This window comes from Danio rerio, chromosome 23, assembly GCF_052040795.2.
Source record: "Danio rerio strain M-AB ecotype USA chromosome 23, GRCz13ab, whole genome shotgun sequence".
Classification (NCBI taxonomy): domain Eukaryota; kingdom Metazoa; phylum Chordata; class Actinopteri; order Cypriniformes; family Danionidae; genus Danio; species Danio rerio.
The window spans coordinates 43,263,813-43,287,550 of record NC_141043.1 but is presented as its reverse complement, the minus strand read 5'-3'; the positions used below and the strand labels follow the sequence as shown (position 1 = coordinate 43,287,550).

Sequence of the window (23,738 nt, the reverse complement as noted above, 5' to 3'; positions counted from 1 at the left end):
TATGGACCATGCTTTTTCTGAGATATGGCCCAGATCTGGTTCAGTTGTGGCTGACTTTTGAATCCTTATGTCAGCCACAATCAGGTTGAGTCATCGCCGTCATTCCGCGCGGTATGTGGGCCAGAAGAAAATGGGGGATGTGGGCCATATCTGGGCCAGATGTAATTTGCTATCTGGGTTAGTAAGAGCTTGGCTGTTTCTCAATATGCGTTCTTCAGCGGTCTTGCGTCATCATTAGTAGCCAAAGTTCAGTTCCAATACCCGAGACCGCAAGTACGGAGGACGCGTGAAACTTCCCGGATGCGATCTTGATATCGAGGATGCATTGATGCAGACTTGAGCACCGAACTCGCTCTGGAAGTCCCAAAAGTCATTGCGACTGGAGGTGGGAGGTGCAGCGTTTTATCTAGATTTATTATAAAAGTTCAGAGATATAATTTATTTACCTCAAGAGTAAATAAAGTTTCTCTAAATGAAATGGTCAAAGTAAACATTACCATGGACATCTTAATATAGAAATAAACACATTAAGGGTGTTTGTTTGCTGAAAGTCGTATTAAAATCTGTTTTATTTGTATTGTGCAGAGTATATTTATAATATATAATATATATAGTTTTTATGCAAAATATATATTTTGAAAAGGGGAAAAACAATAAATCGTTGTATGAAGACTGTAATGTTTACACAATTTACCATTTAAAACACGTGAAGGTCATGTGACCATCAGAAAGAACGCAGCATCTCAATTCTCAAAGGACGCGTTCTCTGCCCTCGCGGTCTCCTGAGTTCGTTCTTCCGAGGACACCTGGCAAGACCGGTTTCCACAAGAACACAAGTCCGTTCTCTGCGTTCTTGGAACTGAAAACAGCCCTTGATTAGCCCAGGTGTGTCTGATTGGGGTTGGAACTAAACTTTGCAGGACACCGGCCCTCCAGGACTGAGTTTGGACACCCCTCGGCTCAAGTCTTGTTCATTAACACAGAGGAGGCAGGCTTTATGACTTGTACTGCAGCCAGTCCAGATAGGACCTTCACTCAAAAGGAGACGTAAGACACACTTGATGAAGCCCCACCTACTAGTTCAGGAGCCAGTCATCGGTCGCTATATGGCAAATAAAGCCCGCCTTCTAGTACAGGAGCCAATCAGAGCAGATTTTTTGTGATACAAACATTTAGAAATGAAACTAAATAGGCAGTTGTTGTTTAATTTCATTGATGATTCCTAATATAAAATTGAATGGCAAGCTTGGCAACCAGTTTTGGAGAATTTGATGTTTCCCTATTCAGACAGAATGCCCAGGCATACTGCCCAAGAGGCGTTTCAAAGATGGCCGCCGGGTGTAATGACTTGCCCTAAAGGAACTTTGTATATAGGGCTCAAAAAATAAAGAGAACACTAAAATAACTCCTAACAAATAAATCCTAGACCTATGTGAATGAAATATTCTTATTAAATACTTTGTTCTTTACATAGTTGAATGTGCTGACAACAATGTTCAAAACAACAAAATTATCAATAGGAATCAAATTTATTAACCCATGGAGGTCTGTATTTGTAGTCACACTCAAAATTGAAGAAAAAATAAATAAAATACAGGCTGACTCAAGTTGATGTAATGTCCTTAAAACAAGTCAAAATGATGCTTAGTGTGTGTGGCCTACTGTACATGTGCCCTATATATATATATGTCCTACCTACAATGCTTGGGAATGCTTCAGATGAGGTAGCGAATGGTCTCCTGAGAGATCTCCTCCCAGACCTGGACTAAAGCTTCCGTCATCTCCTGGACAGTCTGTGGTGCAAAGTGGCATTAGTGGATGGAGCGAGATATGATGTCCCAGATGTGCTCAATTGTTCTTAATTGTTTCGGTTCAGTCCATAGCATCAATGTCCAATTACATCAGTAAATAATAAAAATTGGTGTAGGGCTTATGGGTGGTATTTAGAAGAAACAAAACGAGAAGTAAAATCAATAAAAGGAACTAGGCTCTTTTTTAAATGTTCACTTGCAACTTGCTCAGCTTAAGGCAGCTAAAAACTTTTTAGGGGAGAAGTTTTTATATATTTTCCGTCAGATTTGTATTGATACATTTAATTAGAGAAGAGACACAGCAAGATCAACAGGTAAGAACAAAATGTCATGCCTTATTTAGTATTTTATCTCCTTGATTAATTTTGCTGTTTAATAGCGTTATAACTTTCTCATTTTGTCTTAAAGGAATAGTTCACTCAAAAACACTGCATTTAAGTTTGATTCAATTCTCCACAGTAAACATCTATAAAGAGTAAAAAGATCTGGGCTAACCTGACCTGGGTCAGTCTGTGACTGCAGAACAAAATGACTCTGAACAACACAACATATGACTATGATGATTACTACGAGGACCAGTTGTGCCGCAAAGACGACGTGGTCAAATTTGGATCCATTATTATTCCGCTGTTTTTCTCTATAGTGGTTGTGATGAGCTGCATTGGGAACATCCTGGTCTTGATCATCCTGGCACTTTACGAAAGTCTGAAATTCCTGACCAATGTGTTTATCCTTAATTTAGCTCTGTCAGATCTGCTGTTCACGTTTGGTCTTCCATTCTGGGCTTCATACTTCATCCATGGTTGGACGTTTGGAGAGATTGGCTGTAAAGCGGTCAAGTTTCTGTTCTACGTGGGCTTTTACAGCAGCGTGTTGTTCTTGACTCTCATGACCATTCAGCGCTACATGGCAGTGGTTCATCCTCTGTCCGACTGGGAGAAATGCAGATGTTTTTCAGTCGCTCCCATTATCATTTGGATGATGAGTGGAACGGCTGCGCTGGTTGGTGCACTTCAGAGCAAAGTCATGAAAGATCTGAACAACACATACTGTGAATATGAAAGTATTAAGATCAAATCAGGCATTGCTTATTTCCAGAACGCTTTTTTCTTCGCTGCATTTCTAATTATGGGTTTCTGCTATTGCCGAATGCTTCAGACTATAACAAATGCACGCACCAGTAAAAGACACAAGACCGTTCGATTAATTTTCTCCATCGCTCTGGTGTTTTTCATCGGTTGGGCTCCATATAACATTGCTATGTTCCTGAGATCTTTGACCGATCAGAATATCCCTCCATTCAACATCTGTGAAGTAAGTAAAAGAGTCGACTACGCATATTACCTTTGCCGTTTGCTAGCTTTCTCACACTGCTGTCTGAATCCAGTGTTTTACGTGTTTGTTGGCGTAAAGTTTAGGAATCACCTGTATATGATTCTGGAGAAGATCTTGAAAAAAAAAAAACTCGATTCCAGTCAGGGCAGAATGGCAAAAAATCAGTCACAAGGTTCAATGTACTGAGAGAAAACTCGAGCACTTTAACCGAATTCAACCAACTGTGAGTTCTTCAGAATGTACATACTGTAGAGATTCAACCCGGCTGGAAATTTTGGTGTAGCAAATGTAGCATTTTTTTCATATTACTACCTGATTGTTCAACACAATCTCAGGGCAATTCGTAACTTTCTCATTTAGTGGCTAATTCATATGAATTCATACAATCTAATTCGTACATTTTAGTACGATTTGCTCTTCCCCCAATGATGGTTGGGTTTATGGGTGGGGTTAGGTGCCTTGCCTCCTTTTTAAAATCATACAATTTCGTATGACCGAACTCCTACGAATTAGCCACTAAACTGGCAAAACATAAAATACTTACGTTTTCTCGTGAGATCAGGCTGGATTGTTAGTTTTATTTCTCTCCAGCTGGCACTTTAATGTCAAAACGTTGCAAAATTGTCAAAAAAGCTAATTGTTTTGATGTCAAAACCTTTACGTCCATTTGACATCCAATGCAATCTCACGGCAATTCATAACTTTTTGATTCAGTGGCTAACTCGTATGAATTCGTACGTTCTATTTCGTACATTTTAGTACGATTTGCTCTTCCCCCAATGATGATTGGGGTAAGGCGTGGGGTTGGATGCCACGCCTCCTTTTTGAAATCGTACTTTTTTGTACGACTGAACTTGTACGAATTCATACTAATTATCCCCGCAGCTGATAAAACGTTAAATAATTAAATTTCCTCGTAAGATCAGGCTGGACACACAATGATGCCCTTTTGATATAAAATAATGACAAAAATAGTATTACAATGTTTGAAAAGAGTTATTCATCTGAAAGTTTAAATTACAAATTTACATAGAATTGTGTATCACCACCATGCATGTAAACTATTTTGATGTCAAAACATCATAAAATTCACAACATTAGAGACGTTGATATTTGGTTGCTTTTAGGTTGCATCGGTAAATGATCAAAATCCAAAGGAGGCAACATGTTAACACAAAGTCATATTGACGTCAAATACTGACATTTATTCGTCAGGTATGGCAATCAAAATCCAACGTCTAATAGACGTCATAATGGTAACGACCACACAACGCCAAGCTGTAACATCATTAGACGTTGATATTTGGTTGATTTTAGGTTGCGTTGGTAAGTGACCAAAATCCAACATCACATTAGCTATGTTTCCATCCACCTATTTTTATGCGCATTTACATATGCTCATAAAAAAGGGGTTGATGGAAATGCCAAGATGCGCACAAATTTTGAAAATGCGCATAAAAAACTTATGCGCATAACTGAGTAGGATAAACTTTTTATTCGATAAGAAAAGATGCGCACAAAATACAATGGAAACACTTGCGCACAATCTACAGCATGCGCATTAAAAAAGGTCATGTGATTTTGCTATAAGAGATCATGTGATAAAAATGTGTGTGCATAGACAAATCATCGGGCTGAGCAAAATGCACGCACCAGTAAAACTGAACTGTTGTTTTGGCCATTCTAAAATGTCTTAAAGTTTAATTAATAGTATTCTTATGTTATTAATGACCTCCAGAATTCAGAGCGTCTGTGTTCAGTGTCTGACACCTTCAAACGCCACCGCACGTTTACTGTGTGGCAGGATGTGTGTCAGCAAGTCATTTATTAGATGAAGAAAAGATTGACGCAGCTCCTCCTACTCCAGCAAATTCAGTTTTTACTGTGGATATTTTGCGCCAGTTAATCAGGAAGTGACGATTTTGTTTACTTTGACTCGCAGGATGGAAACGCTGCTTTATTCACACGGCTTTTATTCGATAATCCAGTTTTGTGCATAAAGTACAAAGTGGTACAAAGTTAATACGACATCATGTTGACGTCCTGTGCCTGCTGGGTGATTACAGGACTGTGCTGTCATTAATTTTTGGCATGTTATTTTGACGCCAGGGTTACTTTTTAATCTAGTCGTTTTCACATCAAGGTGACAACAACTCGCTTTGCATTTTTACATCTTTATTTACGCTTTTTTTGATGTTGTGTTGACATCAAGATGATTATTGGCTTTCTTTTGACACTTTGCACAGCATTTTTGCTCATTTTACAACAACTGTTTAATATGCATGATTTAAAGTAATGAAATATTCCACAGTTGCAAAAATCGTTTACAGGTAACGTTGCAAAATCATGTTTTAAAGAGCTTGTAAAAAAAGGTTATTCCTTTTTGTAGTTGAAGTTCTCATTTTAAGGTCATAAAAATGTGTTCAGTTTTAGTTTGTTTTGTCATTAAATAGCATTAAAGCCTTTGTCTATTTATTTACTTTTAAATGACTTTATGACTTATATGTGTGTATGTGTGTCACTGCCTGTGTTGTATACATGTATTGCATAATAAATAAAATTTCAACAATTTCCAATTTCAACATGTTAAAAATACCGCCAGCTGGTTTCATTCTGAACATTTGTCACATTTATGAGTGGAATAAAGAGATGCATAAACGGGCAAACCTAAAGTTAGAAAAGAATTACAGTGCCATACCCAAAACATGCAACAGGCTTTACATTCACAATTAGCTTTACATCCTCATAAGCCGTTAAAACATTCACATTGCACATTATTTTTGAGAAAATTTTGGCAAAACACAAAACAATTCTTGTTGTCTCTTCAAATCTACAAGTTGCTTGTGATGTCTTTACTACTGGCAAAAATAAAGTCAAAACAAACATTTTTATTGGCAATTTGAGAGCATGTGACTGTTCTCTAATGATTAATATGTACATATATTTATACAAATTAAACTTTTTTGTCATCATTAAGTCACCCTCCACTTGTTCCTGTTTAAATCTCTTAGTTCTGTTGAACACAAAAGAAAACTGGTATGTTTTTTATAGTTTTATCCCCCTGATATATGTCAATGGCTACCATTTTTCAAAATATCTTCTTTTCTGTTTTGTTCAACAATAGGGTATATGCCGAAGCATGCTAATGGGACTTTGAATTTGTTAGTAACCTGGGTTAAGCGCTTCCGGTCAAAATTGGCGCATTTAAGGTCTGTTTTCTTTAAAAATCTGCAATCTCCACTGGCTGATTAATATCCGATATAAAGTGGGTCTCAGATTGTACAAGAAGCACTGCATTAAATTACATTTTCCCCCACCATGTCTTTATAATATGAGCTTTTATTTTACCCCAGTATTTTCAATGGAGCTTCAGCGCTATCCTGCCGATTCTGACAGGCACGTGCGAGTAAACGGCTTTTTGTCTCGTTTTACATTTGAGCAACTAAATGAACGCCAAAGTCTGTTTAACTGAATGTATTTTAATGACATTACAACATCAATGCTGTAAAAGGAACCGTATAAAATGGAAAAAAAAAAATCACAATAACAGGTCACCGGAAGATTATCAGTATGGGAAAAACACTAGCTTGGCATATACCTTATTTTTAAGTTTGGATGATAAGAACTATCTCTTTAAAGCCAGTTTACCCACATGTGCATTTGCTTGTTTAAAATGTCTATTTTATCTAAAGTATTAGATTACATTATCATTATTATTATATTAATCTGCCCAATTGGTGGAATGAACTCCCTAACTCAGGGGTGTCAAACTCAATTCCTGGAGGGCCGAAGCCCTGCACAGTTTAGTTCCAACCCTGCTCCAACACACTTACCTGTAGGTTTCAAACAAGCCTGAAGGACTCAATTAGTTTGATCAGGTGTGTTTAATTAGAGTTGGACCTAAACTGTGCAGAGCTGCAGCCCTTTTGGAACGGAGTTTGACACCTGTGCCCTAACTGCATCAGAACGGCAGAGTCACTCGCTGTTTTCAAGAAACGATTAAAAACTCAACTATTTAGTCTCCACTTGACTTCCTAATCTGCAATTGCCTCTCTGTATTTACCACTAACTGTACTCAAATAAAAAAATGACTAATGCTTTCCTTCTTAGACTTTACACACCTGAAACTTGCCAACAGCACTTATCCATTGTTGCTCTCATGGTTGTGTAAATTGCTTCCTTGTCCTCATTTGCTTTGAATAAAAGCGTCTGCTAAATGACTTAATGTAAATGTAATTATACGTTCTTTATCATAAAAAATATGTTTTAAGATGTGACAAGCAAAGCAAAACATTTTTGGATAAATGTAACTTTAGTTTAGGGCTGTAGGCGAAGGTATAGGGCAAGTGTTTCATGTAGTTTTAATTAAAGTTTACATTTTTATAAACAAATTTGCTGTTAGATAAATACACATGGCACTTTTTTCATCAATACACATGTATGAGTACGTGTAGCCTACATTTGGAGACATAAATAGCAAATGTTTTGTCTAATCTCATTGATGAACACTCAAACACCCAGCTGCATCAGAATATTGACATTACTGTACATACGTTTGGTTAAAAACTATATGAAAAACGTACCACATCCACCATGTTGTCACTGTTGTTAATTGCGACCTCCATCTTCCACAGCCTCGAAGTGAAGTGTAGCTACAGCTGATTTCTACATGTAAACAAACACATTTCACATCAACAGCACTAAAACCTGACGCGAATAATGTACGTGAACGTGTTATTATGGTGCGTGCGTCTCACCATGGTAACAGGAGGTCTAACGGCTGCAATGACTAACGACTGGATGTTTACATATTGTCGTGTTTTAGCGTGGATGTAATCTGTTATTTTTCTGTAAACTTGTGAAACCTTCAATGAGTTGCTGTGGGAATTTTTTGAAGACCTTCAAAGTGGAATGAAAGGTAAGATTGTTTAGCTACAAGCTCACTTGACTGTAATCAAAACATTGAAATAACTTATGGGATATTAAAACTGCTATGAAACAAACAATTATGCAACAAAAAAGAAATAAAAAATTCAGTGACGCCAGATGAATTCAATTTAAAAATCTTGTTTAGCCCGGTTTTTTAGTCTTTACACAAATTACATGTAACACATCAGCTTTTTACAGCGTAATACTCTCTACTCACGACTCTTGAGTACTTTTGAAAAGTCTACTTTTTACTCGTACTTTAAGTAATATTCACAAAAGACTTTTACTCTATGTTCACAACATTTTTAAGCAAGTAATGGTTCAGTACTCTTTCCACCACTGCACAATTCTGATTTCAGACATTCAGAATTGTGCAATGATTGATGAACTGAGACGAAAAGACTAATTTTTCCATGCAGAATCAAAAAAACTAAACAAAACAAAACCCTTCCATGGGCTTGGCTTTTCAGTTGCACTTTTTGCATGCCCCATTTCTCATCAAAATCGCTTAAGTAGAATAGTTACTGTAAAATCTAAAGATCAAAACACCACTTCAGTCTCCTCTGCACGCGAGATGAAAAGATCAAAAGTCTGAGGTTTGAGGAGGATGCAAACTCGACAAATAAACACAGAAAACAGTCCTAGATCAATCATGTTGCACATTTTAGCGCACTGAGTAGGTACGATCTTTTAACTCGCAGTGATTCGAGATGATATGAATGTCCTGAGAAAAATCTAACCAAATCAATAGACTGTGATGAAAATCCAGTTAATATTTTACTACGGTTTGTAGTCATGTGCACTGGTGAGTAATTTGCACTTTGGATCATCCTTGTGCTTCAGATCATCTGGAGTTCAGGTAAGCATGGTTTTACATATCTTCATGTGACTAAGTTAAGGTTTAAGTATTTGTCCCTAAATGAAAAGTCTGAGACTACATTTAAGTCTAGTTGTTGTTGTTGGAGTGGATTTTACATGGATTTTTTTTTGTTGGTTTTATTGTAAAATTTCAGTGTACAAAGAGGAAAGAACTAAAGCTGGAAAGATCTGATCTGTTTCCGAACACAATGACTGATGAGAACACAACATATGACTATGATGATTACTACGAGGACCAGTTGTGCCGCAAAGACGACGTGGTCAAATTTGGATCCATTATTATTCCGCTGTTTTTCTCTATAGTGGTTGTGATGAGCTGCATTGGGAACATCCTGGTCTTGATCATCCTGGCGCTTTACGAGAATCTGAAATCCCTGACCAATGTGTTCATCATCCATTTATCGGTATCAAATCTGCTGTTCACTTTTGGTCTTCCATTCTGGGCTTCGTACTTCATCCATGGTTGGACGTTTGGAGAGATTGGCTGTAAAGCGGTCAAGTTTCTGTTCTACGTGGGCTTTTACAGCAGTGTGTTGTTCTTGACTCTCATGACCATTCAGCGCTACATGGCAGTGGTTCATCCTTTGTCCGACTGGGAGAAATGCAGATGCTTTTCAGTCGCTCCCATTATCATTTGGATGATGAGTGGAACGGCTGCGCTGGTTGGTGCACATTATAGCAAAATCCTGAAAGATCTGGACAACACATACTGTGAATATGAAAGTATTAAAGTCAAATCAGGCATTGCTTATTATCAGAACGCTTTTTTCTTCATTGCATTTATATTTGTGTGGTTTTGCTATGGCCGAATGTGTTGGGCGATAACAAAATATCACAATCGTGAGACACACAGAACTGTTAGACTAACATTTCTCATTGCACTGTTGCTATTTTTCGGTTGGACTCCATATAACATTGCTATGTTCCTGAGATCTCTGACTGATCAGAATATATATCCATTTACACTCTGTGAAGTAAGCAAAACAGTCGACTACGCATATTACATTTGCCGACTGATTGCTTTCTCACACTGTAGCGTCAATCCAGCATTGTTTATTTTTGCTGATGCAAATTTCTGCAAACATTTACGAAAACGTTCATGGAAGTTCTTCTCAAATATTGATGTCTATGAATAACGAATGTTACTGAATGTGAAGTGTCCAGAATTTGATCATGAGACTTGAAAGTTGGGGACTTAAATGTTTTGTGACAAAACTAAATATTTGAATGTGTTTTGTATAAAATACATTTGAGCTGTGTAATCACATCAGCCTGAATACATGGCATTAAATAAGGATGCTCCGATCAGGATTTTTGCAGCCGATACAGAGTACTGATTCTGATGCTTAAAGCTTTATGTAACTTTGCATTGACTAAAGCCCACTCTAGATACATTTACATTTAGTCATTTAGCTGATACTCAGACATTTAGCTTTAGATACTCAAGTGGAGGCGTCCTTAGGTCCTACCTAAAATAATAAACAAAGGATGCTGCATATAATCCAATACATTATTATTATTACTGCATATAATTTTAAACATGTCTCTTATAACCATTAAATGTGGACAGAAGCAGCTTTACAGAAAATATTACACGGGAGACTCGTGGAACTTCCAGGACAGGTCATACGGTTAGACCAGGGATGGGCAAACTCGGTCCTGGAGGGCCAGTGTCCTGCACAGTTTAGCTCCAACTCTAATCAAACACACCTGCTTGTAGATTTTTAGTGATCTTGAAGACACTGATCAGCTTGTTCAGGTGTGTTTGACTAGTGTTGGAACAAAACTTTTTGCTTCGCTCGCGTCACAGCAGCTCAAAATACTGGATAATCAATAGTTGCAACAAAGAGATCATCACTTGCCTGAGTCTCGCCAATAAACTGTAAAAGAGGTCGCACCACATCTGTATTTATTATAGCTGCTGTGACGCGTATGCATTGATCGCTTATGCTACCACGCATCATTTGCCTCCTCACATGTTGTAGTGCTGTATAACCCAAGTGCACACATGCGTCTTCCTCTGCTTGTAAATTCATAAACAAACACCTGCAATGGGTTTCTGAGATCGGCCAGATTGGCGAGTACTGATCTATATATATATATATAAATAATATATATATATATATATATATATATATATATATATATATATATAAATAAATAAATATATATATATATATATATATATATATATATATATATATATATATATATATATATATATATATATACATATATACACACACATATATATATATATATATATATATATATATATATATATATATATATATATATATATATATATATATATATATATACATATATATACATATATATATATATATATATATATATACACATATATATACATATATATATATATATATATATATATTTAAAAAATATAATAAAATATAATACATATATATATATATATTATATTATATTTTATTTTTTAAATATATATATATATATATATATATATATATATATATATATATATATATATATATATATATATATATATATATATATAGTGTTCAGATAATTGAGTACACCCCATTTTGAAAATGAATATTTTTCTCCATTTCACAGTAAATATAGGCTACATATTTTAGTGCATTAAAACAAAACAGATTTAATAAACATAATATATAATATTATAATATACTAATATAATATTTTAATCAACAAACACATTCAGAAATTGTAAGATAATACAATTAAATGCAGGCAAAATATTGCAAAAAAAAAAAACCTAACACCTACAAAATTTGCTTTTCTCGATTTTTTGTCTTTTTTTAATTTGTATTTAATATTTTTCTATAACATGTAAATGTGGCTGTATTAGTTTTTGGACTGTTATCTTAAGTTATTTTCTTAGATTAGCTCCAGATTTCCCTTCAGTACTGACTAATCTAATGTATATGCACAAATATAATATTGTAAAGCTTCTTATTAAAATACGAAATTACAAGAGAGATTTGTGAGGGGTGTACTTAAATATGCTGAATTTACAAATCAATTTCTGTGTAAAGACTGTTTCAAATGACAGTTGGTGTACTGTAAATGAAGTGTTTGTGACCTCAGATACTCCCACTCAGGATTACTGTAAATGCATGAGAACGGTCTGTGCGAAAAAAAATGCAGTCTATACAGTTTTGTTTTTGTGCTGTGAAACACATTCTTTCACGTGACAAAGTGTAAATGTGGTCTGTGGAAGGAAGCACAGCATCATCAGGGTCTTACATAAACAGGAAAATGGAAGATTTAAGATCGGCCTTGACTTTTTAACAGGTTAATATCAATATCAGCATATTTGTAGCCTGTATATACAGCAGCCAACATTGGAAATGAATCAAAACCTTTCAAATGTGTCCTAAAAACCAAAAACAATACTCATTCTTGTCACTAACTTTTTATTACACTTTAAATGTATGCTAGAGATGAAACAAAATCCTTAATTATAAAGTCACAATTTGACATGTTTTAGGTACAGCGATAGAAATTAAATAGAAATTTACCGTAAGAGACTCAGATCCTGCTGCAGTAAACACCACCTCACCATAACACTCCACTTCCAACTTTCAATGACTTCTGCACACTAATTGGGTTCAGTCTTTCCACAGTTTAGCAATGAACAATGTTTTGCATCAGACACCAAAAAAAATTTAAAAGGATAATCTGAAGGAAAATCTGCAATTGTATACTCATTCTTCGCTTGTTCCAAACTTGTTTGAGTTCCTTTCTTCTGTTGAACACAAAGAAAGATATACTGAAGAATGTTAAAAAAAAAAAGCCATTGACTTCTATAGGAACAATTTATTATTTTTTTTAATATAGATGTCTACGGATGCTTTTTTCCAACATTCTTTAGAATATTTTGTTTTGTGTTAAACTAAAGAACGTGCGAAAAGTTTAAATCCACTTGAGTGTATGTAAATAATGGTTTCGTTTTTCGGATGATTTACAATTGATTAATAAATGAGTTTTCATGACTAAAGTGAACTTTGGGACAGTTCTCAGTCTATCAACATGTTCCTTTTTGGTCTAGTATTTTGACTCTTTTTGCTGAGGAAGGTTAGGTTTGAGCCAGTGGTCTGCACCAGACTTTTTTTAGAGTCCCGCTCCCATGAGGTTTTATTCCATAACCAACCGCTCCCGCTGTATTTTTAGTCTTCAGCCTCTTTCAGAATGTGATACCAGTAAATATCTGGAAAATTTCCAGAATGACTTCACCAGTAACACAGGTGCTGGAAAAAAGCATGTCCATAAAGCATTGGTCATGCGTTCATGTAACAGTCGTGAGTACTGGCTGTACCGGTGCTCAATAAGAATGAGGAAATCAGATATGCTGTTTCGAAATAACATCGTGACTCGGGAACGCTACATAGAAGGGTTTTCACGATAGTGGAACTTGATACCAATCAGTATTGAAATTTTAAAAACATCCATTTCCCACCAACATTTGAACACATTCTTAAACATCGCTAACTTGCCATTGTGTTCACCAGTGCTCAACAGAAATGACTGTGATTGGCCATGAAGGTCATCAGTTCACCAAACTCACAGCTGTTTACCGAATGTAACCACAGATACAGGGACACCGGAGTGTTTCAAAGTCACGTCTATAAGCTGACGTATAATATTAGCAATAGCAATCCGCTAATAAATGGTGGCTTTAAAATGCTCCAGCGTCCCTATATCTATGTTTACACTCAGTAAAGAGCAGTGAGTTCAGTGAACTGATGACCTTTATGGCCAATCACAGTCATTTCTTGTCGAGCACATGAACACATTGGCAAATCAGCGCCGTTTAGGAACACGCTCAAATGTTAACGGGAAATGCCTGTTCTTAAAATATCAGTACTGACTGGTATCGAATTCCAGTATTGTAAAAACCCTACTATATTGTTAGACTGCCCACTCCCGTTATCGATCGCTACCATGTTTTATTCGGAAACATATTCCCGTGAAATCTGCTCGAGTCCCGCAGCTCTCGTGGTAAAGCCACGGGAATGCAGACCTCTAGTCTGAGCTTTCAGTCAAAATTCTCAAACATCAAGAAATTATATATGGAGGTACTGACCTTAAAGGGAATGAACTCCAGCTGCACTGCTAAACCAATTGTCAGTTGAGATTCTTCACTTTCTTTTGTGGACGACCAGCCTTTTAGGGGGACTTCAGTTAATTAAAGACATTGTAAATATGCAATTATATAAACATCACAGATTTGAATGATCAACTTCTGCTGTGGCTGAAAGAGTCTTGGCCTTCATCTGGACAGCCAGCTGTTGGAGGCCTTTAATCACTTTAGAAAAAACATCAGCATTAGTAAGATTAAAATTAAAGTCCTGCTCGGATGTTCCACACTTTTAAGTTGACATCGTCATAATAAGGATCATAATCCAACTCGTAAAAACTAAATCAGGTGTGTTCAAGTCACTTCCGTCAGCACAAGATGGCGTTGTATCTGCATTTGATAAATAACAAGAAAAAACAGCAGGGTTGGTTAAAAGAACATATAGCACCAATTGTGTCATTACTGACAGTACATCCTACAAGAGCTGACTTTGCATCCAATAAATTCCACCCACTGTCCTACTTCAGACTAAACCATTTCATGTAAACCAACCGCTTTGAAACTTTGGCCACTACCTTAAAATGTCTTACTAAAGAACAGCAACAATAAAAAGTGACATTTTCAGTTCATGTTTCCAAATGAAACAGGAAGCTGAGGTATAATTAAACCCTCCCAAAATACTTAAAGTCCCTTTCCAAAATTTATTTTGCTGATTTGTCTTGCAAATCTCAACCAACTTGTTTCTGTTCACCAGCAGTTTGATGTCATACTCTACCACAATAACTGACTAATTTAAGGTAAGAATGAATTATTTTTCATTTAATTGAATTATTTATCATTTAATAAATTATTCAAATTAAACCATTAACTCTAATGCAAGTTCGACTCTTGTAAAGCATAAAAATAGCATAGTAAGTGAACATACTTGTTTTTCTGAAAAACAATGCTAAAGACTATTATTTGAAAAGTTACATTCAGTGTCAGAATGTTTTTGTTTTGGTCTGTTTAACTCCGCCCACTGCCTGTTTACCCAATTATATTTGGTGGAAAACTGTATTTGATTTCAGTCATGAAGGCTGCCTCAATATACGGAACAAAAAATGTGACCTCATAAGGACAGTAGCAGCCTCTGAAAAGAGACAGCCAATAATTAGCAATTAAATTAGTAAATAATTTAAATATTAAAAGCTTACACACAAGTTGAGCAGCTTACATTGTAAGGCTTGGTCATCAGGCATGCTCACACGTGACATCAATCTGGCAACCTGCATCGTTGGATGACCTCTTCAATATTTTGAATTTGGACTACAATACCTAGCTCAACCACTAGGTGTCAATCCGATATAATACACTGTTTGGCAACAGCGAGTGAATATATCCAGTCTCTAATGGTAAAAATTTATAAATTCTAAATTTTTATATAGAAACAAAATGTATCTCTTAAATATAAATCTCTTTTAAATTAATATTTTTGATAGGAAGCTATACAATATGATATTTGTGCATATACATAAGATTAGTCAGTACTGAAGCCAAATCTGGAACATCATCTAACAAAATAACTTACGATCCAAAAACTAGTACAGCCAAATTTATGTTATAGAAAAACATTAAATACAAATTTAAAAAAAAGAGGAAAAATCAGGAGAAGCAAAACAATGGAAAGATTTAGTTGAAACTTTGTAGGTTTTATATATATATTTTTTTATTTTGTTGAACTTAATTGAATTATCTTTTAATTTCTAAACATGTTTGGTGACTAAAATATTATTTTAATAAGTATAACTGTTTAAAAAATACACTGCCTATATTCACTGAGAAATCAAGAAAAATATTCATTTTCAAAATGGGGTGTTCTTAATTATGCTGAGCTTTGTAGGTGCATAATTATAACGAAAATCAGTTCAATAACAAATGTAATCTTTGTTATGCAGAAAACATCATGACTGAAGAGTACACAACTCTCGATGATGAGCCAGAAGATGAACTCTGCCGGAAAGATGCGGTCATCAAACTCGGATCCATTGTTATTCCACTCTTTTTTGCTCTTCTGGTTGTGTTTAGCTGCGTTGGTAACACGTTGGTTCTGGTCATCCTGGTGCTGTATGAGAAGCTTAAATCCCTGATCAACCTCCTGATCCTCAATTTAGCTCTGTCAGATCTGCTCTTCACTTTTGGACTTCCTTTCTGGGCTTCGTACTTCATCCATGGTTGGACGTTTGGAGAGATTGGCTGTAAAGCGGTCAAGTTTCTGTTCTACGTGGGCTTTTACAGCAGCGTGTTGTTCTTAACTCTAATGACCATTCAGCGCTACATGGCAGTGGTTCATCCTCTGTCCGACTGGAAGAAACACAGATGTTTTTCAGTTGCGCCATTTATCATTTGGATTCTAAGTGGAACAGCTGCGCTGTCAGTCTCACTTCGCAGCAAAGTCTTAATACATGATGATAACCTTTACTGTGAATTTGACAGTATAAAAGTAAAACATGTCGCCGTTTACTCACAAAACATTTTCTTCTTGATGGCGTTTTGCATCATGGGATTTTGCCATGCCAGAATGTTTCAGGTAATAACCCAATCTCAATCGAGACGTCGACGGAAAACTATCAATCTTATATTTTGCATAGGCATAGCGTTCTTCATCGGCTGGGCTCCATACAACATTGTTATGCTCTTGAAAACTTTACAGGATTACGCTTTGCCGCCATTCTTAATCTGTAGTGTCTCCATTCATCTTGACTATGCCTTTTATGCTTGCCGTCTATTGGCGTTTTCACACTGCTGCCTAAACCCAGTGCTTTATACTTTAATTGGAGAAAGATTCCAGAAACATTTACGAACATTACCCAAGAAAATATGTTTAAAATAAAACAATTCTGATCCATCCTGAAAACAATTTTGCAATTCATATTCTGTTTTTGGTGTGCAGTCGGTAAGATGTTTGCTTTAAGAGACATCAAATGCATTTAAAGTGACACTAAAGATGTTATTTTGAATAAATTTTGGCGCTCACCACTGTAGCCACTGGCTTGTGCTGTGTTTTGAGACTTGTGGAACTGCGCATCGATTTATTTGCTCTTCAGTGTTTGGACTTTCAGCAGGGAAAATTAAACCACACTGAACTGAACTGTGAAAACCTGACGGACACAGATTCAGTTGTAAAAGCGCTATAGAAATAGTAAGAAAATAGAATTAATTTTCATTTCTCATTAGAATTATCTTTATTGGAAATATTTCGCATATTCTTTGTATATAACTCTGCTTTTTGTGAAGATGTGTTTAACGAAGCATTTTGCAAAAGAAGACATCTCCGACAAGAAATATGCATCAGAAACAATAAAAATAACGTGCGTCTCTCGCTTCTGATTTCCTGTGTAACCATTTATGAAAACATGTAGGGGCCTATGGAGGTCTCTAAGTATGTGCATTTAACTGCTTCAGTTCTTCTGCGCAGAAAAGGGGAACTACAGACGGTGCAGAAAAGCTACCAGAGAAAACTGGCCTTCTTCAAAGGGAAATCCATTAGAGAAAAAATGCCCAGCAGGGCAGAGAGGAAAACAAATAAGAATTAAATTTTGAAAAATTAGGTGTTGAAGCAGAGGTGTCCAAACTCAGTCCTGGAGGGCCGGTGTCCTGCATTGTTTAGCTCCAACACTCTTTAACACACCTGCACTGAAGTTTTTGTATACCTAGAAAGAGCTTGAGTTGCTGGTTCAGGTGTGTCTAATTGGGGTTGGAACTAAAATATGCAGGACACCGGCCCTCCAGGACTGAGTTTGGACACCCCTGTGTTGGAGTCTTCAGATAGGTGTTGAAGCCTCCAGATATTGACGTTTTCACAGATTTTGCTGAAGGATCCAGAAACAAAACCTCTGCTCAATATGAATGATCTGAAGTGTCATAAAATAAATACGTATTTCTTTTTAAAGTTTTATGGACTGTTTTATAATGAGAATGTGTTTTATGGTATCAAATGGTGATGAAATGACGTGCCATGAGCTGATACCAGCAAAAGACAGGTCTTTTACAGAAGTAGAAGACAGAATTAAAATAAAATAACTTGTGGTGCAGTGGGTAGCGCTGTGGCCTCACAGCAAGAAGGTCGCTCGTTCGAACATCGGCTGGGTCAGTTGGTGTTTCTGTATGGAGTTTGCATGTTCTCCATGTGTTGGTGTGGGTTTGCTCCGGGTGCTCCAGTTTCCCCCACAAGTCCAAAAACATGCGCTACAGGTGAATTGGGTAAGCTAAGTAGTCTGTAGTGCATGTGTGTGAATGGGAGTGTATGGGTGTTTCCCAGTGATGAGTGGCAGCTGGAAGGGCATCAGCTGCGTAAAACATATGTTGGATAAATTGGTGGTTCATTCCGCTGTGGCGACGTCAGATTAAAAAAGGAAAAAATGAATGAATGAATATTATGGCTATTTTTCAGATGCATTGCATGACATTCGAGTAACCCAAATTTATTAGAAAAAAAATTTAAATTATTTATTTTTGCTTCATAAAAAGAAAACCTTTATAAACACTATAAACTTTAAGAACCCTGTTAGAGAAGGGTAAAAAAAAGAATTAAACTTCGTAGTGCAACCACACACGCTGGCAGATCTAAACATCAAATTGTTCCAGTTATGAAAGTATAAACTAGGCCAGCTAAATGTCAAACACACGCACCACAATGAAAAGTTCATTCGTAACAAACACATGCACTGAAAAACTTTAAAGTGAGGAAACGCATTGGATTAAAATTAAGTAAATAAATTATGTGCAAATTTAAAAAAATAAATAAATCAACTTAACTGTTAAGTTACAACAGATTTATTCACTTTTTAAAGTAAAGTCAGCTTGTTGATTTTAAGGCAATGGATTCACTCACTTTCATGTAGTAAAAGAAACTAATTGTAGGGGTTGCACTGTCGCTATACAGCAAGAATGTTGCTGGTTCGAGCCCCGGCTGGGCCAGTAGACATTTGTTTGGAGTTTGGATGCTCTCCCCATGTTGGTGTGGTTTTCTCTGGGTGCTCTGGTTTCCCCCACAGTCTTAAGACATGCGCTATAGGTGAATTGAATAAGCTAAATTGGCCATGGTGTATGTGTCTGACTGCAAGAGTGTATGGGTGTTTCTCATTATTGGGTTGCGGCTGGAAGGGCATCCGCTGCATAAAACAAATGCTGGAATAGTTGTCGGTTCATTCTGCTGTGGCGGCCCCTGATAAATAAGGGACAAAGACGAAGTGAGTGTGTACATTAAAAAACAAACCAGTCCAAGTGGTTTCCAGATAAAAAGTTTAATTGATTTTCATCATTTGTACATGCATATAGACTGACTTGTTCGGGAGAAAATGCATCGTTCTTGTTATTTTTAAAGTGGTACTCAGTGCTGTTGGTAGGGTAAAGGACACATGGGTGCAACACCAGAAGTGCTCTATACAAACAAGTCTGGACTGAGAAATCTGCCCTGACGTCTCAGTAAACAAGTTGTGCTTGTTTTAAACCCTCACCCGCCATCATACATGAGATTCTGTGCAATGTTTATGTAGAGTTTGCATATCAAGATTTACAATTTCTTCCTTGGAGATATGTCATTGATCCCTGCTGCTTCTTACTTTTTTTGCAAGGTACATTCAGCGAAACTGATCACAACAAAAACAGAGACAGTCCAATACTAATAAATAGCTTTCTAACATGTCCTTTATAGAAGGGTTTCCCAACCCTGTTCCCAAAGGCACACCAACAGTACACATTTTCAACCTCTTCCCCATCAAACACACCTTAAACCAACTCCTCAGAACATCTCAAAAACCAGATCAGATAAGGGAGACATCTAAAATATGTACCACTAGTGTGCCTTTAGGAACAGGGCTGGGAAACATTGCTATATAGTATACTTGGTACCAACACAGGATACTTGGTTTTCCATATGACTAATTAATGTTGGCATTCATGGAGCTGTTATAGAAATGGTTAAATGACGCAGCAATGTGTTAGGAGGACATCTCCAAAATCAAAAACGACAAATCAGCCCTTAAACACACTAACCCTCCAAACTTCACTTCATCTGATAAGGCAGAGGAAAGACAAAAGGTAGCAGCATTTCAGATTTAAAGAGATTCTGCATAATTTTATTATTATAGCTTTTGAAAACTCTCTTGATTTTCAATGATTAGTTTGGGATTTACTGATGAAATAGACATTACTTCGCATATACACGTGTTCCTATGATAGAAGTTGTTTTCGGATGTCTGTGATTAATGCTACACAAAAACAACACGGCTAGAAAACCATAAGTTGGGTGAATCTCCAAGAAATTATATATATTTCAACACAAAATCTAATGGAAAAGGGTGTTTTCTTTTTTAAATCAGCATTACATTAAAAGGCAGTAGAACATTTGGTAACTTTCCATATATACACTTCACAATTTACACAGTATCTACATTTTAGGCCATAATAATTATGATTAATTGAGGAAAATAAGCTTTATTTTAACATAAATAACATGCATGTATTCCATTTAATTTTGTGTTAAATATATGATGGATTTTTTTTTGAGATTCAAACAACCCAAACTTATTAGACAAAAACAAATCATCTCGAACTGCGTATACTGGGGTGGAATGAGCCGAGCGACCAAAGATGCATAAATGCATAGAGGCAATAATCCGTTCAAGCTTTACAAAGAGGGAAGAAAAATAGCTCTCTTCATTTAAACAGCAATTATAAAACTAAGCAGAGAGTTCAGCCAACTCAAACTGCTGGCTTAACGGGAGCAAAAAGACAGGATTTTGCTGTAAAGTGACGCCCACATGACATACATCATTTTCTCGATAGTCACACATTCCTTACGGTCAGCACTTCGCAAGAGCTTCCGCGAAAGAGGGCACATTTCTCTTCAAGTATTAGATGTGGCTTCAGTGGTTTCTCCCCCAGTGATGGAAGATGTGGTTTCTGGAGCGAACCACTTCAGTTTTGGGGGAAAATGATAACCGGAAGTCAAGAGAACGGCCGAGAGACGTTTTGTTTGGTTTGCCATTTTAGGTTGAGTTGGATTCAGACGAAGAGAAGTACTTCATTTTCTTAGTATTTCTCTTCCTTATGTTGCTTGTTGCACTTCCACCATTATAAATATTCATACATCTATTATGGAAAAAGAAAAAAATAATGAAGAAATTATTATTATATTCTGTCAAACATTAATTTCATACTATTTCAAAGCTAATTAAAATGTTTAATACAAATAAGAATTATTAGTACACCCTAGTGAATATGGTTAAGACAACCATCAAGGGAACTATATAAATATTACATTTAATTGAAATTATTTTTCTTGCAACACTTCAGAATTTAACTGTAGTATCTTAATATTAATAAGAGATTAACACACTCTTATTTTAATGATTATTACTGTTTACTAGTGGTTTAATGGATTAACTGTATGGAACACAACCCACTAAATTTGTAACATTCACACACTACCTGACAAAATTCTTATCGCCTATTCACAACAAATAATAACTTGACTTTTAGTTAATCATTTGGTATCAGAAGTGGTTTATATGAAAGGCAAAGGCCTCTAGATTTTTTATTTAGATTGGTTATTTTACCACAATAAAATCTGATCATGCCTTGATTTGCAATTATTTCATTAGGACAGTAAGGTCTGACTTTGCTTAGACGAAAATCTAGTCTCTTAAAAGTAATAATGTCCAGTATAGATTATAAAGTCATGCTGCTGTGGAGACAGAATGAATATTGTGTCTGACTCCATCATGAGCTTGGAGGACTGCATCCATACATCTCTGCAATGACTCAAATCACTTATTAATAAAGTCATCTGGAATGGCAAAGAAAGCGATCTTGCAGGACTCCCAGAGTTCATCAAGATTCTTTAGATTCATCTTCAATGTCTCCATCTTAACAAAGACATGCTCAATACTTTTTATGTCTGGTGACTGGGCTGGCCAATCCTGGAATACCTTGACCTTCTTTGCTTTCAGAAACTTTGATGTGGAGGCTGAAGTATGAGATGAGCACTATCCTGCTGAAGAATTTACCCTCTCCTGTGGTTTGTAATGTAATAGGTAGAACAAATGTCTTGATACCTCAGGCTGTTGATGTTGCCATCCACTCTGCAGAATGTAACCCCAAACCATGATTTTTCCTTCACCAAACTTGACTGATTTCTATGAGAATCTTGGGTCCGTGCAGGTCTTCTGCAGAATTTGTGATGATTAGGATGCAGTTCAACAGATAATTCATCAGAAAAAAAGAAAGAAAAAAAAAATCGACCTTCTGCCCTTTTTCTAAATGATCAACTAGAAGTCAAGTTATCATTTGTTGCTCTTACAACTGGGATTGACAACAGGACTTCTCTTTCTGCGTCATTCAAATCACATGTGTGAAAGTATCTTGGCTTTCCTGTAAAAATATAATGATGATGGAATAAGCAGTGGAGGCACCTAAATGCCTTCTTAGGTTATTGAAGGTGTTTTCCGTCACTACTTGTTCAGCCTGTAATAATGCATTCCATGTAAAGCTGTACAATTAAACATTAAAAGATCGGGATCTCAATTCAATCACCCATGCAACAAATAATAAATGACGATGATTTGCATGTTAAATATTCCTTCGATCTGCGTTTGATTGAGAGAGATTCAGTTTTCACCCTTTTCAATCAGTTACAAAGAATCAAACAACAGAAGTACTGGGATAACAGTTTACAGTTCAGATATGAACACTGAAGTTTATGATAAAGATTAAAATCATTGTTTATCCTGATGCTGTTGTAGCAATTACATTGTTTAAACAAAAGGTGGCGATAAACAACTATAAAAAAAGTCACAATAGTTCTTCAAAAAATCATACATGTATTAATAAAACATGAAGTTCTATAAGGCCCCGTTTACACTGTCAGGTCTTGATGCCCAATTCCGATTTGTTGCCTGTTGTTCTTTTCAGACAGAACCTGCAGACAATTTTTGCTATTTCTGCAGAGAAATTTAGCGGAGGATTTATGCGGAATGATTTTGGGAGTATAACTAAAAACTTTATAAATTCAATAAAATTTTGAAAGAAATAATTATGTTTATTTAATGTTTACAATGCAAATCTAATTAGATCCACTTATTTGGTAAACAAAACAAGTCTATAATATAATATATCTACTAAAAGACAAACTGTTTTGTACATAAATTAAATGAACACATTCATATTAGTCAATATTATTACTCTAATTTAAAAACTAAATAAACATAAATGTACACATATTTACACAAGTAAATAGACTCATTGGTGGACTACAAATCTGGGCAGATTCCATGTGGGCTTAATTGTTACCCATATTTTTACTTTCCTCACCCATGTTTCCTCTGTTGTTGTGGCGTCTCCACACACACTCTTTCTTCTACGCTATTAAACCGCAGAGAAGTACCACATTGTCGCAAGTTTAACGATGTACAATATGAAATGCCTCAATAAATCTGATCTGCCTGTTTACATGATAAGGGTTACTGCAGGTTTCACAGAGGTAAATTTGAGACTTAAGACATTTTTAAGACCATTATGAATGAAATTTTAGACCCATAAAGGGCTAAAGGCTAAGGAATTTTTCAAATGGCCTAGATGAAAAATAGTTTTATTTGCCCAATCAAAAAAAAATTTGTAAAAAAATAATAATAATAATAATAATTTGTATACATTTAAGA

At 35.9% G+C, this 23,738-nt stretch overlaps 5 protein-coding genes across 55 annotated transcripts in view; 3 read left to right on the top strand and 2 right to left on the bottom strand.

Annotated features, from left to right (window-relative positions):
• fyco1a (FYVE and coiled-coil domain autophagy adaptor 1a) overlaps window positions 1-7,906 on the bottom strand; it is a 97,494-nt gene extending 89,588 nt beyond the window's left edge. Inside the window, exons 1-2 of one of the 2 annotated variants that reach the window (XM_087307637.1) lie at window positions 7,730-7,868; window positions 1,696-1,793 (exon numbers count right to left, since the gene is read on the bottom strand). The gene's annotated coding sequence lies outside the window, so the exon portion shown is untranslated. Of the gene's footprint in view, window positions 1-1,695; window positions 1,794-7,729 lie in introns of both variants that reach the window. The other variant, XM_087307636.1, reaches the window with a different exon arrangement.
• Window positions 2,272-3,556, top strand: xcr1a.1 (chemokine (C motif) receptor 1a, duplicate 1; the record flags this gene model as incomplete). Its single annotated transcript, NM_001386469.1, is given in 1 exon segment — window positions 2,272-3,556. A coding segment is annotated over 1 exon segment (993 nt). The 3' UTR covers window positions 3,333-3,556.
• Window positions 7,907-8,898: 992 nt separating the features above from the next.
• Window positions 8,899-10,265, top strand: LOC793479 (chemokine XC receptor 1). Its single transcript, XM_087307792.1, has 2 exons — window positions 8,899-8,934; window positions 9,089-10,265. The coding sequence occupies exon 2, from the start codon at window positions 9,143-9,145 to the stop codon at window positions 10,088-10,090; it is 948 nt and encodes a 315-aa protein (XP_087163918.1). The 5' UTR covers window positions 8,899-8,934; window positions 9,089-9,142; the 3' UTR covers window positions 10,091-10,265.
• A 4,483-nt stretch (window positions 10,266-14,748) lies between these two features.
• On the top strand, window positions 14,749-17,405 carry LOC793148 (chemokine XC receptor 1-like). Its single transcript, NM_001442707.1, is given in 2 exon segments — window positions 14,749-14,837; window positions 15,975-17,405. A coding segment is annotated over 1 exon segment (927 nt). The 5' UTR covers window positions 14,749-14,837; window positions 15,975-15,982; the 3' UTR covers window positions 16,910-17,405.
• A 1,901-nt stretch (window positions 17,406-19,306) lies between these two features.
• Window positions 19,307-23,738, bottom strand: part of map7b (microtubule-associated protein 7b) — an 89,680-nt gene continuing 85,248 nt past the window's right edge. For 23 of the 50 annotated variants that reach the window (XM_087307734.1, XM_087307736.1, XM_087307742.1 and 20 more), the window contains one exon: window positions 19,307-21,171. The gene's annotated coding sequence lies outside the window, so the exon portion shown is untranslated. The remainder of the gene's footprint in view (window positions 21,172-23,738) is intronic. The other 27 variants (XR_015523931.1, XR_015523943.1, XR_015523947.1 and 24 more) reach the window with 2 other exon arrangements.